This window comes from Hetaerina americana, unplaced genomic scaffold, assembly GCF_022747635.1.
Source record: "Hetaerina americana unplaced genomic scaffold, ioHetAmer1.1.p SCAF_4, whole genome shotgun sequence".
Taxonomy (NCBI): Eukaryota; Metazoa; Arthropoda; class Insecta; order Odonata; family Calopterygidae; genus Hetaerina; species Hetaerina americana.
The window spans coordinates 43,779,446-43,794,693 of record NW_027286985.1 but is presented as its reverse complement, the minus strand read 5'-3'; the positions used below and the strand labels follow the sequence as shown (position 1 = coordinate 43,794,693).

At 38.3% G+C, this 15,248-nt stretch overlaps 1 protein-coding gene across 2 annotated transcripts in view; it reads left to right on the top strand.

Moving 5' to 3' along the window:
- Positions 1–15,248, top strand: part of LOC139691940 (calmodulin-beta-like) — a 157,187-nt gene that overhangs the window by 127,407 nt on the left and 14,532 nt on the right. The window contains exons 1-2 of one of the 2 annotated variants that reach the window (XM_071589894.1): positions 5,678–6,192; positions 14,654–14,687. In XM_071589894.1, coding sequence (XP_071445995.1) covers positions 6,091–6,192; positions 14,654–14,687 — 136 coding nt within the window. In that variant the 5' untranslated portion in view covers positions 5,678–6,090. Of the gene's footprint in view, positions 1–5,677; positions 6,193–14,653; positions 14,688–15,248 lie in introns of those variants that run through there. The other variant, XM_071589895.1, reaches the window with a different exon arrangement.

Below are 15,248 nucleotides of genomic sequence, written 5' to 3'. Positions count from 1 at the left end.
TTTTTAAGATATAGGATTTTTAGAGAACGGAAAAAGAGTTTAGAGAAGCTCAACGCCGTTATTAGTTACAATTTCCGACCACCCCCTGGATAAGATCCCATATCTCGGAGCAAGAAGTCATTATATTAGCTACCGGAACAATCCAATTCCGTGTAGCAAAGCTGGATTCCACAAGTTACAGTGGAGATACGTAACTGCCATTTAAATAGCTGAGTTCCCCATCGAGCGAAAGAAAACAGAACATTTTTAACGAGTGAAAAACGTGGCCTCATGAGTAAATATTGTTTTTTTCGAAGGAGAAAGCTTTCTAGTGAGTTTTTCCATCCCAAAAATACCGTCAAACTTCAGTCTCGCTAACGCGCACGTCTACGGGGAAGAAGTGACGGGACCGGCCGTTCACTCCATCGCACATCATCAGCGGGGCGCGGAGAAAAGGATCTGCTAAGTCTAGCCCGCTGGACGGAGGGGAGAAAAAAATATGGCGATGATGCGCATCGTCGTTGGCGTGACGAGAGGGCTTCAGAATGAGAAAGGCGGATTCGAAACGGGTGGGGTCATAGCGGAAGACGTCCAGAGGGATGAAAACAAGGGGAGATAAAAGGGTTTGAAGGAAAAGAAAACTGTGGTTTTCGTAAAGGAAGGGAAGGGGAGATAAAGAAGACAAACTCGGCATAGCCACGGTGGTGGGGAAAACAAAGAAGGTAAAAGGCGAGGCCTGAAGCCGGAGGGAGAGCGGGGGGAACTGCTGAAGATCGAAGCGCGAGCTCTATCAAGGCAAGTGACGCGCCGTGAGGAAATGTCTGTCTTGCCGGGAAGGTTAGCGTGGCGTAAAGGATTTTTTCTAAGGGGAGAGGAGAGGGGAAAGATGGAAAAATGGAGGCGGCTGCTCGGGTGGAAGGGGAAGGAGAGGGTTAGTGTAGAGATAGGGAGAAAAAAAAATTCTGGGTTAAATTCCGCGCCGTCCCTTGTGTGGCGCTGGTGAAAGATGAGGCAACTGGAGCCGATTGATGTCTTTAAAACGCCGTTCCTGAGCGTTGTGTACACTTTGTTTCGCGCCTGGGCATAAAGAGGAAGAGAGAGGGCGAGACTAATAATGCCTTTGACGAATAGGGGTTCGTGAGTCGAGAGTCACTTCCTTCCTTGTTTTTTTCGTTCCTTCTCAAGTGATGTTTGGTTAAGGGGATCGGGGTGAGTGGGCGCCAGTGCCTGCGGCCAACCTTAGAGGCTTAGGGTAGTGGGTGAAACATGGATTACGCACCCCTCTTCCTCCAACTTATCCGTTATGGAACTGGATCCGCACGTGTGCATAAGTGTGTGAGCAGACGGGTGAAGGTGTTCCTTCAAAAGAACGACCACGTCTAAATTGAGGGCTCCATATCTTTCTCGAAAGGTATCTCGATGGAGAAATCGCTGTGTCGAAATAAGGTGAGAATTGATGAGTAAGTAAGAGATGGGTAAGAGTCGGTCACTGGTGGGTTTCTTTAAGAAGGGCGTGGAAAATTTGGAAAAGATTCCCACTTTTGGATCCAACGCTAAAACTGTTTTAGGCGTCAATACGCGGAACATAGGCGTCAATACGGACATACGAAAAATAGGCGTCAATACGCGGAAAGGGACGTCTGATTAAAAAATAAAGTTTTGAATGCCAAGCAAAAAAATGTTCTTTTAAGCAGTTTGGTGTGGTGAAACGTTCACTGGCTTTCCACCCCGAGGGCACGGGTTCGAATATCCGGTGGTTGTAGGATGTTTTAGAGGTATTCCTACTCGGTGTGCTATCTGAGGAGTACTTTGAGTGGAATACGCCGTCCGTTAGATGGGACGTTAAATTCTGATCACCTTGGCGTATTTTGTTCTCAAGGTGAACTAAGACGTTGGGTTTCTCCCCACCTCTGATCTCTACCTTCCTTTGTCGAATTAGTTTGAAGGATTTTGTTATTTCTCGTTGAAAATCGTACAAAAACCTACTTGTTCTTTGCGTTGTGCATTCCAAACACTTCCCAACTGCGAAGGCAACATAATACACCTTTTTGGTATAATTTTCGATTCGTGAATATGATGAAGTTAAAGGAGCCGATATTTATGATAAGATCACAAAATAGGTGGTGAGAATATGTAAAATATTTTTGATGAATGACGGGATTCGTATGACCACATAAACGCATGTGTTACATCCCTTCCATTTATGTGAAGCCAAATCGAGTGTGTAAGAAAAGTATCCTTCCAAAACATTACTCAGTCCCTGAATGTCCTACCTCTGCCAGACTACACGTTATCCCTAATAACGCAAATAGTTTCAGTTATCGGTCGTCTTCCCTAACAACCATTATTACTATCACAGTGCAATGAAATTTCTCTTAAACGTTTCTTGTTTGTCCTCCATGACACATAACTGTTTGAAGATAGAAAGAATCCTGCGGAGCCGAATCCTCTTTTTTCTACGTCCAAGCACAACGGACTCGTTTTCTTCGCTAATTAATCTAAATGGCTTTTTTGGTGACGGCCACATTTTCCCTTGGGTTTTTGTTGAGAACAGGCATTCCTTATGCTCCTAGAAAGTTTCTCGGGGGTAGAACATATTCAAGCGTCTACAACTCCTAGGGAAACGATAACAAAGGGCACCATCGGGGATTAAGTTTTACTCGTCGTCATTTTTCTCTTTTACGCTCGTGAGCGTTGCTTTGTGATTAATAATTAAATGGAATGTAAAATTGTCTTTGAAAAACCAGCTCTTTGAAGTCTTCTTTAAATTTCAGGTGGAAACTTTGCTTTGTCCTGGTGTTATTTGGATTTTCTCGCAATTACTGAGTAACTTTTTTTCTCATTCTAATTGACTAAGTGACAAACTTCACTAATTTTAATAAGCTAAAGGATATACTTTAAAATGTTGTCATTTCAATCGAATAATTTTGTACTACAAAGTCTTCTCACTTAGATGAACTGATTGCAGTAATTAAAAAAGTAATTGGAATAATACGATTGACGCTTTCTTTTTTCACCCATTTTTATGATTTTATCTTTACCTTGTCGTAAAAAAGATACAATTTCCATGGGCAAAGAAAAAAACGCCGATTTCAATTCCAATTCAGCTAGTTAGTGTTTTATATCTTAATTAACGTATGCCATAATAATTCCATCATACTTGCGTGTTCCCATCAAAATATTTTGCCCGTATCCAACTAAAAATTAAAATAGCAACAAATCTATTCTTGTTTGCTTCGAGATCTTACGTAAACTAGCCTAACAACAAAGCAGAAATGAGGAATGACGAATCTCTCAACTTTTTAGGTAATTAGTTAGTTTCCATTCGTTTCCGGTATAAAATAAGTTGCATAAGGTGGATTTACTTTTTTTACTACAGTCATCCTGAAAATAGAAAACACTGAATGACTCTTGTTTACAAAATTTCTGTTCAAGCAAACACGGCCGTGAACATGAGAGCAAAGGATGCGAACCCCAAAGTCTAAACACCTCCACGTGCAGTGCGCCACACCAGTGTCTAGTGTCCTTGCTCGTGCTTTCCTTGGAAAATAGCCTATCCCTAGCGTCGCACTTTGCATTGGATCATTAGTTTGTGCTGGCGTTGAATCAAGGACTTGAGTCAACATCTAAGGAGTTGTCTCTTGTCCCCTACTACTCTAATCTCCGCTACGGCTTCGGTGGCGGCAACTGCAAGTTGGCGACGTTAAACGAGCCTTCGTCCCTTCATTAATGTTTAAAACTTCGTTCAACGCTCTACAGATAAGGGTGCATATAATTTTTTTTATTCATAATCACTCCCGTTCACTCTTTCTTCATAAAAAGGTCACGTGAAAGCTAGCTTCACGATTATCCCGTCCGTTCTTTGACTGAATAGTGGATTTCATCTAATTTGAGAGGAAAATAATCTTTGACCTTTAAGAAGAGAACACTTGGAAAAAGGGAAATTATGACTATCAGTAATGAATTTAGCTTGCAATTATTTAGGAAAAAAATATTAATATTTAGGTTTGTATGTCTCCGACGACCGAGGTAATTTTGTGATATAGTTTCATACGGAAACATACTATGCAAAAGTGTCATTTTAATAAAAGAAAGGATTATGATATTTTCAATATTTTAACATGGTCGACAATTATAATCTCGCACTAGTGAACTGGTCTTTCTTCGCCACAAAATATTCAAATTTTTAATGTAATGATCCACCTTGTATTCAAAATGCTGAAATGTTCAGATGGAAAGTGAGCTCTGAGGAGCCGAGATCAAATTACCACTGTGTTCAGTGTATAAAATATCAGGACTCAAGACCGTACATTTTACCATGGCATCCATTTGTTGCGTCAGCGTTAGGTCGAGAGTACTGAAAGTGGAATAAAATAATCGTAGGATTGACGTTATATTTTTGACACCCTGATGCTTCATATTGAGATTAAACGAATAGCGTTGACTATTGTCTCTCTCTCCATGTCTACCTGCATCTTCCCCCGTCCCCCCTGTCATTACTCACCCGTCTTAAATGACGCAAATGGCTGCAAAGTGCCTTAGAGTCTCCGCAAAATATATGTGTGCAAATGAATGTCGTAAACTTCCGTAGGATTTTCGATGCTCATATCTATGATCAACGGTGGATTAGAGTAATATTATGCCTCTTTAGAACCTGACTCATGTGTTGTGGTTTTAAAAATCGGATGACACTAAGAGATAAAATCTAATCTAACCCAATTTGGGTGATTTTCTGGCTAAAAGAGCATTTTCTGGAAACCGTCGGTGCCTTAACTGGGCCATAGGTGGTTAACTCCGATGAAATTTTCATAATGGTATGTTCAAAATGAAAATAATAGGGCAACTTTCATTGCTCCCTCACGTTATTCAACTTTAAATACATTCCTGTTTTGTAAATCACATACATTCCAGGATCTATATTTTACATGTAGATTTATTCCTTGAGAATCAAATCCGTAAGTATTCCCTTTCGTACGGAGTTCTTAACCCGTGGAATTCACCCCCCTTACGGAGGGATTACAGAGGAGGGCGTAATATGTCAAAATTATGTCCGTATTATTTTATATTTGATTGGTGAATATGGTGACTTTTTTGTCAATGGCGGAAGGGATGCTTTTTATTTTTTAGTTATTTTATTTATTTATTTCATTATTTTATGTATTTTATTCAATTATTTTGCTTATTCATACATTTATTCATCTCTATATATTTGTGTGCCCATTTATCCATCTACATACCCATGGATTCTCTTTATCGCTCTGTTAATGAATCATGGCTTGAAACTATAATATCTCGTATTTCTTAAATGTGACGACAAAGAGCATGAGGTCCTCTGGCTGTAGTGGAAGTTATTCCACCAAACTATTAAGCATGACTGTCTGTGTCGGATACGCCCGTGCCCAAATCAGTAGACAGATGTAACGGCAAACATCACCCCGCCAACGTGGAGGTAGGAAGGAGAGATAGGGAGAAGGGAGGGGTGAGGTGGAAGGAGTCGAGGTATTGCGTGGGAGATGTGGCGCGGGCAAGGGAGTAGGAGGGAGGGACTTTCTCCTCCTTAGCAGCCCGCGAAAAATTCCTGGATCCATTCCAGTGGCTCACCCGGGCACAGGCTTGGGACGTTTTGAACGGAGGGAGCTGGATGAGAAAAAAAGACTAGCGAGAGAGATCTCAGAGAGAGCCAGGTCGTCAGGAAACAAAGGACGCTCGAGCCCCGAGTTCCAGCGGGAAGACGTCATGCTTCCTGGGGCAGTGTACCGCTCCACAGTACCCGTGGACGAGGCGGACCCACGTTTCCCTCCGCGCGCCCCGCGCTCCGAGTCAAAGGGCCAAGGGTGGCTTCCGAGGTGACGGCCGGACGTCCGGCGGCGGCGAAGTTGACCGCGAGTCTTCGGCGCGGCCCGAGTCAGTGGCGGGTGGTCATGCGCCAGTGATCGGGAAACGATTGCGCGGCGGCGGGAGCACTGATGCACTTCCGGACCCCCAGATCACCGTGAAGGCTTGCCTCTCTCGCGCCGGACTCCACTACAGTTCGTGCACGACTCTTAGTCTCCCTTGCCTCGTGGCCACGTGACCCAATTCCCTCCCACCTCCCTCTCACCACGTCGCGAAATGGCGGAGGCCGACGTACCGTCGACCATGGACGATATCTACGGCTCCGAGTACAATCGCTACCGGAGGCTAACTTCCCGCGATGAAGTCCGACAGCAGTCCGTGAGTAAACGGTTGCCTCCCGGCTTTTGGAACGGAATGAAAATAAACTGGTGCTGCCGATTGGGAAGGCTGCTAACCCGTCCCCATTTCTCATCATCCATGTCACTATGCTAATCTCAGTCCTCCCGCCCACTGCCTTTCGAGTGAATGAATGCCGGTGTATGTGTGTGTGTGTGTATGTCAACAAAGTAAACAGATATTTCACGCATGCACTGTGTTCCGTTTGAAATGAGTGGTGAGCAGTAATTATCGACGACCCATTGTGAAATATGAAGGTTGAAGTCAGCAAAAGTGAAAGTTTTCCACACTTAACTCCATTCATGTACTATTTGTGCCCCTTTACGCTGAATTTAAAGCAAAATACATCGCGAATTTGTAGAAAAGCAAATGGCTTTGGTATAAATTTGGAGGGAAGAAACTATTTCGTCAAATTAAGCGTAGATTGTAAAATTTATAGGAGTGGATGATGACCAAATTGCTTGATGTTTGGACAGTGAAATCGAGGTGTTCTAAGTGATGAAAATGTAACGAGAGAGAGAGAGATAATAGAATTTGGCATTCATAAAGATACGAAAGTGGCACCTAAGGCGACGAAGGACCGAGTAGCGGTGTCGAAACAGATATGCTCATGGTGTGCACAAACACTTCAACATTCTTGGGGATATGTATTGCTTAGAATGACGTCCAAAATCCAGGAAAAACGCTAATTCTACCATGTAGATTTAGGATAAGTGTTGAATTTATGCAGAATGTTGCCAATTAAGAGGATTGCGCTTGTTTTTTTACGAATTCACCGTTTACATTCCGCTTGTTTACGTACTACAATTCATTTCCAAAATGATGATGATAAAGTTGGAAATAGCATACAACTTTGTATCATTTTAGAGCGTACCATAAAGTTTTCATTAAGTTGTACATAATTTTCAGTAGTGCGTTGAAATTTCATAAATAACTGTCAACAAGTATGTCCCTCTGTTCCTCAGTATAAGTTTATATCTAGGAAAAAGAGACACTTTATTGTATTCTTAATGGAAACTATAACGGGTGTCTATTTGTTTTTATTTACGGTTGTATATATGCATATTTATACATGTTTATATATACACACATACGTAAATCTATCGATCATAACATTATCATCACAAGTATCGGTATCATAACAAGTATCGATACAAAATTTGTAGGCATTAGGAGATAAGCGATTGAGAGGATGTGTGGAGACTTCTGTTGAGCCATTCCACTGAGCCAATGCACTTAAAAATGAGGTGTTGCAACACCGTATCTGCAGCTAAAAAGGAAAAAGGCGTTTATTTAATCCGAACAAGGCAATAGAACTCGATTTTAATCACAAATTCTTTCAATCAAATCAAATATATATTTTTGTAACCAAAATTATTTCAAAAACTAGAGTGGTTGTTATGTAAAAGATGAAAAGATTAAAAGTTTACCGCCAGTAATCCTAGAATCCTCATCGTTCAACAGATACATGATTAAAAGCCAGCTCACTCAACGCGAAAAAAACGAATTTGAATGTACCATCCATAGTTTTGGGTTTCAGGCGAAAAAAAAATTACTACACTTCGAACTGCCGATTGACGAGAAACCTTTGCCCGGCCTCTCACATTTTGATAAAACCTAATTACCCTCTTAATTTTCGTAAGCATGCAATATAGTATTCTGTAAAAACTTTTTGAAAATGCGGGAGAGGCATTACTTTATACATTTCACCTTACTTTGAGTAATTAAATATTCTTTTCGATTATTCAACAATGATTTTAATTAATGTTCAATGCATAACTTGGTATAACCAAGTATTGCATTTACCCTTAAAATATCGCTAGGAAATTGATTCCTTTGGTATTTTATTTTGCTTAGAACATTACAAGTATTTGATTCACCTTGAGGATTACGTTGGCTCACAAAGTATAAAAGAATAAATTGTATCATATTTAGCTGTGACGGATGAGATGAATACCCTTTTAAATTACGTTTTGGTCGATATTCGACTACATTTTCCATAATAAACCATTTTTATTTTTAAAACGAAAATTAGCCAATAATACAAATTTTCAGTGCATCATGACATATCTGTCATTTTCCTGGAATTAAATGAAAGGCTGGTTGAAAGATTTTCAATTTTATGATTTTTTAACTCTCTGCAGTGAGTTAAAAATTAATAAAGGCATTCAAATATTTATTCATTTTTGCATGCGCGATAAAAACCAACTTATATCTCAGTGTTTTGGTATAGTATAGTTTTAATAGGTTATATTTGCACTATTTACTCTATGATTCAGCATCTTGTTTTTACTAACAATGCTAAATGAATGCTGTATAATTTAAATGCGTCATTTTACTATTATTTCGAATTGAATCACTTAAAATTCTCTATTTTTTTAATTATTTGATTTTATCTTCTCATTCGCCGGAAAAGTTAACTTTTAAAGATATACTCAAGGATGAACTCTTTACATAAATTTAACTCAGTTTAAAAGCATACTTCGTTAATTGCAAACGTATTGCCGTGTAGCCACCATATATCCATCTGAATTCCGTCGGCTGAGATAATATTGTAATTCAGTATTTCCAAATCTCTTTGAAATTTTTTTCTACGCTGTATGAAATATTTTAGTTTATTATAGAATATGTGGCGTTTCGTAGTTGCTACTGTTTCGATATTTAGGTTTACGCCAGTTATACGCTCAGAAAGAGAAAGCCCATAGCTATTAATAACCCTTGGTATCAGAGAAAGGGATGACTAACGCGTTTCTCTCGTCACAACGAAAAATATCCGACTCAATGAAAGAGATCCTAAAAAATTTGCAAGGCTAAGTTTTATGTGCACACTGCTAACTATCTCGTAAGGCCTACCTGAACTCAACTTAACCCCCGAACATGAAAACATTTGCACTGTGATTCATAGGCACAAGGCATTAATAAAATGTATGAAACTATTTTTATCAATGCCTCGCGAAATTTCTTTATGCAAACGAAGAAAGTCTTTTATTTTGTAGACCACCTTTGATTTATGGCATTCTGAAAACCTGCACGTTGTGACTGTTTGAGAAGTATATTTATTGGGTGCCAGAAAGAAAGATTAGAAAAATCCAGGAAATGGAAATGAGATGCTCTTACATCCTTATTCTTTCCCATTTTTTGCGAAGCCTTGAATGAAAAACGTGCTTTCTGCGAGGATGGAATTGAAAATAATTTTGGCTGCAACGTTAAAAAGTTTATTTTTAAAGGTTAAAAATCACATTGCGGAGAATTTTCAGCGTGATACAGGCGTTATTCCATGAACTTAGTCAGAGAAAAATTTAACAAATACCCAGAGAGCAGGCGATAAATAAACACGTTCCATTTTCCTTGAACGCCTTAACGATAACCTTGGTAAGTCCGTTCTTCTATCGCTTCACGTAAGACCTAGGAGCTAAAAACACTCTTGCGCGCATACAACTCCATGTTCACAACGTAGCAAAAGGGCACATGATATAATTCTAAAGAAAATACATACATCTTGAAAGGAGGCAGTGGCAAAAAGTTAAAACAATCAACTCCTGGATTTGAATGGGTTGACGAATACTGAATTAGATTCCTCTGAGTCATTCTAGGGACTCGATGAAATAAAATTGTCAGGTTAATCGAAAGTTTTCATCGTGTTATTGCCGTTGTGGTAGGAAAATTTAATATCATAAAACAAAGAATTTTCACGAATGTGCACGTAAGATATATCCACACACGTGGTTTACTAATATATCCGAAAATCTAACAAAAAAGCATCACAAAGGAAGTATATTCATATAATCCTTCCGCTTCTAACTTTCCGTCGTTCATACAAATTACGTTTGCACATGCATTGAATTACCTCGGCCAACATAACGCAGATTAAAACAGGAAGATTATGAGTTTAGGCGGTATACGACGCCGACCAACGGCGCGAGAGGAGATTCGGATCTCGATCGAACACCTTCGTACCCTGAATTCCAGCAGCCAGGGTCTGAGTTTGTATCCCGTGGAGAGTATCGTTTATTGGTTATGTTGCGCATCTTTTTCGCGACGGAAACGCTTAGAACAGGCCCCACACGTTCGGCCACTGTAACCCTTAGTTGTTCATCTAAACCGGAAAACTTTCGAGTTTGTGTTCAATGTGTTGAATATTTTCTTTTAAAAAGGATTGAAGCTATCATTCGGGTGAAGCAAAGACAAAAAAACCTAATTCAAAAGTTTAAGCTTGTGCATAGTTAAGTAATGCATGTATATTAGTGTTTATTTACAAAATGTCAGTTCCTTCGCGTCGATCTCATTCGGAGGTGGTAAAACCGAAAAAACCTAATTCACAATTACACTACAAAATGCTCTCGTATTTATTGATCTCTTCCAAGTTGAATTAAGCTTGAACATGCCCTCTTTGTGTGTGTCTATATATATATATATATATATATATATATATATATATATATATATATATATATATATATATATATTAGGTAATCTACCGGTTAAGGTAGGTTTTTGGATGGACATAATTACTAATTAAATAATTTGTGAGCCATAGAAAAACACAACATCCTACTCTACATCAGGTCCCTCTTCAGCTCTGAGTACTTTCTTCCTCCCTTCATCCCGTCCAACATCCCTATCCTGTTCCTTCCCTTTCCTCGTTTGCCTAACATTCTCCCCTCAATTACAGTCTTCCACATCCCGCTGCCGGTCAATACCCCCTTCATCCACTTCTCCTGCCTCCATAGGATTTCTCCCAACAAACCCCTCTCTTCGCCCACCATACCAAGTACTTCCTCATTTGTTTTCTTCTCTGTCCATTTCACCTTCTCCATTCTTCTCCAAACCCACATTTCAAAAGCCTCCAGTCGACGTCTATCCTCCCGCTTCAATGACCACGTTTCCGCGCCGTACTTAGCTACGCTCCATTTCAAAGTTTTTACGAGTCTTTTCTATATATATATATATATATATATATATATATATATATATATATATATATATATATATATAAATTTTATATAAATATATATACTATATATATATACATACATATACAATACAATCTTCATAATCTAATATACAATATAATCTTCATTTATATATATATATATTTACAATCATATATATATTTATATATTCAGTCATTCGATTATAAATCATTATTTCAGCATAGCAAAACTAGCGTAGCACAATTTTACCATGCCTAAGCGTTCTCAATCCTTTTCGTACTTCAGGACGGTGAAACTGCGGGTTGTTATGAAGCTGACTCTGCGGTAAAGGGGACTCTGAACAAATAAATCCTTGTTCTATGCTGGTCCTTTCGGCTAATTAAAATATTTTTTTGAGGCAAGCAGCTTTAAGGGGGTGGTAAGAAATATGGCTGATATTTTTCAGTAATAATTCATATAAAGCCCGTTACATCTAAACATTCTTCTTCAAACAAAAACATCAGGACCGAGAAAGAGAACAATCACTCGTATGAGAATGGGGTACATTTCTTCGAGCCTTTTCGCTTCCTCTTGACAGAAGAAAATCGTCCTTCGCCGTTTCGATGATCGTGACTCAGTCCTGATTGGTTAGACGCCTACTATCGAAGTGTGAGAATATATGTACATGGGCGTCCGTGAGATATGAGGTATTGAGGGAAGCCGGAAGTATATTCTACCAGATGGTCAGGAAATATGATTAACGTTTTAAAAGTTGCTCCTTTTATAATCACTGATATGCTTGAAAATGTCAATTTTTAAGCAATTATCATTTTAAATTAATTATTTCTTTTACTTAACCATAATTCACGGTAAATAGGTATTAGATTAACTGCGTGGGATGGGATTGGTTTCTATTGTACTAACTGCCCACACCGAGGGTCTGTGTTCGAATTCCGGCAATGGCAGAATATCTCAGAGGAATCCCGACCCCACCATGGATGCATTTCTATATCGGTACCCCTTCAAGTTGGGTGTGCCACCCGTCTGATGAGACGTTAAATTGTTAGACCTCTTGGTATCTGTTGTTAAGAGTATATTCATACCGGCGCCTCTGGGTTTCTCTCCACCCTTTGCTCATTCATTGAAAATCCTACCTCTACCAAATTGCCCACCTATTCAAAATGGTGCTAATGGCCTCATCCGTCAGTCGCTTATAATAACTGCAACTGGATGGATTGCGCCTTGTGCAAAATTACCTCGAAGCAATATGATAAATCCAAGTAGTAGTTGTAGTAGTTTTTAGGGGAGGCGACCAACAGCTGAGGTAATTTGTGCAATTAGGGATTGACAGGAAAGGATGAAGGGTGGAGATAAACCCGGCGTCGGCTTCAGCCTAATCTTAACGAAAGGCGCCAAGGGGTCCGAAGTTTAACGTCCCATCCGACGGACCGCGTACTCACTTGAAGTGCTCCCCACAAAGCACCTCAAGAAGGGATCCGCCACCGAGATTCGAACCCGTGTCCTCTGGGTGAGAAGCCAGTACGTCAGCCACCGCACCATCCCAATCCCCATAAATCCAATGCCATTACTATTACCAAATGGATGCGTCTGGATAACCAAATGGATAACTGGGGGAGATGTATATTTAGAATGGAAGCAAGATTTTAGTGCCTTTTACTACAAGTGAAATGCAATAAGGTTTCCCAAACTCTCTCAGTGTCGGTCGGAGTGGCTAGGTTCGATTGATTCTCAATTAATTCTTTAAAAAATATCACATAAAAACTAGAGTTACTCTTATTTCTTTTGCTTATTTCATTCAGGAAACTTGCAATATAATAATTCTGTTCCATTAATGCAAAAATTTTTGGGACCTCACATAAAAATAGGTCTTTCATACGAATTTTTATCAAAAAAATATCGTCTAGCAACATTCCTTATTACCGTTAATTGTTAACTATTCATTAATAAATCAAAGCCAAATGCTACATCATTCAACAACTTACTGGAAGATCAATGAGGTCGAACGGATGAATTCAACTCGGGAATTTGTGAAGAACATATTTTCCTCTCAATCTGTTTTAATATTTCAAACCTTTTGATTTTAAAATGAAGAAAAATCTAAATAGTTTCATAACAAAAGTATTCATTCCTTGAGTGTGTTTGCGTATGTGTTAACAAATAAAGTTCACATTTCATCTTAAATATCCCACCCCATTGGTTTAGTCTGTTTCCACCCATGCAAATTAAGATTCCTCTGACTTAAGAAAAATGGTACTTTTGAGGAATATAGCTAAATTCATTTTTGTGTCTGTTCATATTTTTTCTCATATTTCTGAGGAATAGTTCTGAAGTCAGTGACTGTCACAAAGAGTTCTCTTCCCATGTATTGATTGCAGCCTTGATGGTATGGGAGATCTTGCATGTCTTTTTGATATCCATTACCACATTGACTAATGCAATGGTAGATCCCTGTGGATAAACAATTGGTACCAAGTTGATTGAAGCTTGGTGATATACCAAAGGTAGTCCATAAAAGTCTTTAGATACCTCAGTTCGGCAGTTGCTAAGACATGCTTCCATTTAAACCGATGATACTCTATTATGAAAACAGCTGAGAAATGCACTAAAATGTCACAACAATTATTATTTCCCTATAAGGCTTAATGGAAAGGATATAACTGAAATTCAGTTTATTTCGATACATGTATTATGTATTACCATACTCCATCTATATTAGAGGGCTATAAGAGTTTGTTGTGTTTTCATAGTGACAGTGGAATGCCATTGACAGCTGGATGGCAGTAAGGAGAAGAAATTGAAAAGTTAATAAACTGCTGCCTTAACCATCCTTTCTTGGCTGCTTTCATGTAATCTGTGACAGTTTGAATTTATTCTTGAACAAATAAGGGGTGTGCTGGTCAACATCTGTCATAAAAAGTTGTCCGATCTTTATTGGATGAGAATTTTTTCTGACATTGTCATTATTTCTAAATAATGAAAATGTTTTCTAGAGCATTTCTAAATGATGAAAATTTCATTTCCTTTCATGTTCATTTCACAAAATATACAACTATTATTATCATCATTATAATCATAACTATTGACAATATGTTGTTCATTCCACAATTTAAATTATCAAGTATATTACTGTTAATTGTGTGGGCTCAGTTTTATTTCAACTTGAGTCAAATATTTTATGAAAAGTGAATTTGAAAATTATTTGAGGGATAGAACTAATGTCATCTATTCAATTTATTCCATGATAGTAGTAATTGTGTTTCCCTCTCGAAAAGGTCTGTATCTATTAAATGCATAAAAATGGTGGGAAATGTTCACGCTAGGTAATCATATGAAGGTAGCAATCAATATTGGAATGAACCTATTTATTGCATATTTGAGCTTGAGATACAGGTACTTTATTGAATGAGAGCATTCCTGAAGCCAACTTTTTTCTCAAAGTGGTGTAGATTAATCTAAGTTAGGTTGAAAGCTAACATACATTCAATTAAATATCTTCTTTTTATTTCCAGTCGGAATATGGACTGACTGAAGACCAAGTTGCAGGTAAGAAGACTTCTTTTTTTTAATTTGATGTAAAGTTCATAGTCCAGACTGATTCATATATCTTTGCGCATAAATATGAATCTATTCAAATCATGGATGTGATTTTATAGTTTATTGCAATTAACCGGTAGCAAAGCTTGCTTCCTAGTTGTGAGTTTGAGAAAATAAGGACGTATATGTACGGTAAATTATCTCAAATTTGAAAGAATTAGTAGTTTCTAGGCTCATTGTTAGATTTTGTGATAAATATATTCTCATTCTTAAAAAAATAATATGTAGAATAGCTGTGTGGTAATTGTTGGTACAAATTGATATAAATTTCACTTGAATAATTTAGAAAACATTAAACAGACTTCACTGTCAGTCTGATTGAATCTATCACTAACACTTCAGCCATTTTAAACCACATAACAACGATAACTACAGAAAGCAGTAATAGTTCATAGAAAAATCTGGATTTGCACCTACTTTGAATGAAGACCCTAAATGGCATCTAAATTGCCTTAACCAAACTTTTCTTTCTAATTCATTAAGAAAGAAGTTTTTTATCTTTGAAAAAAT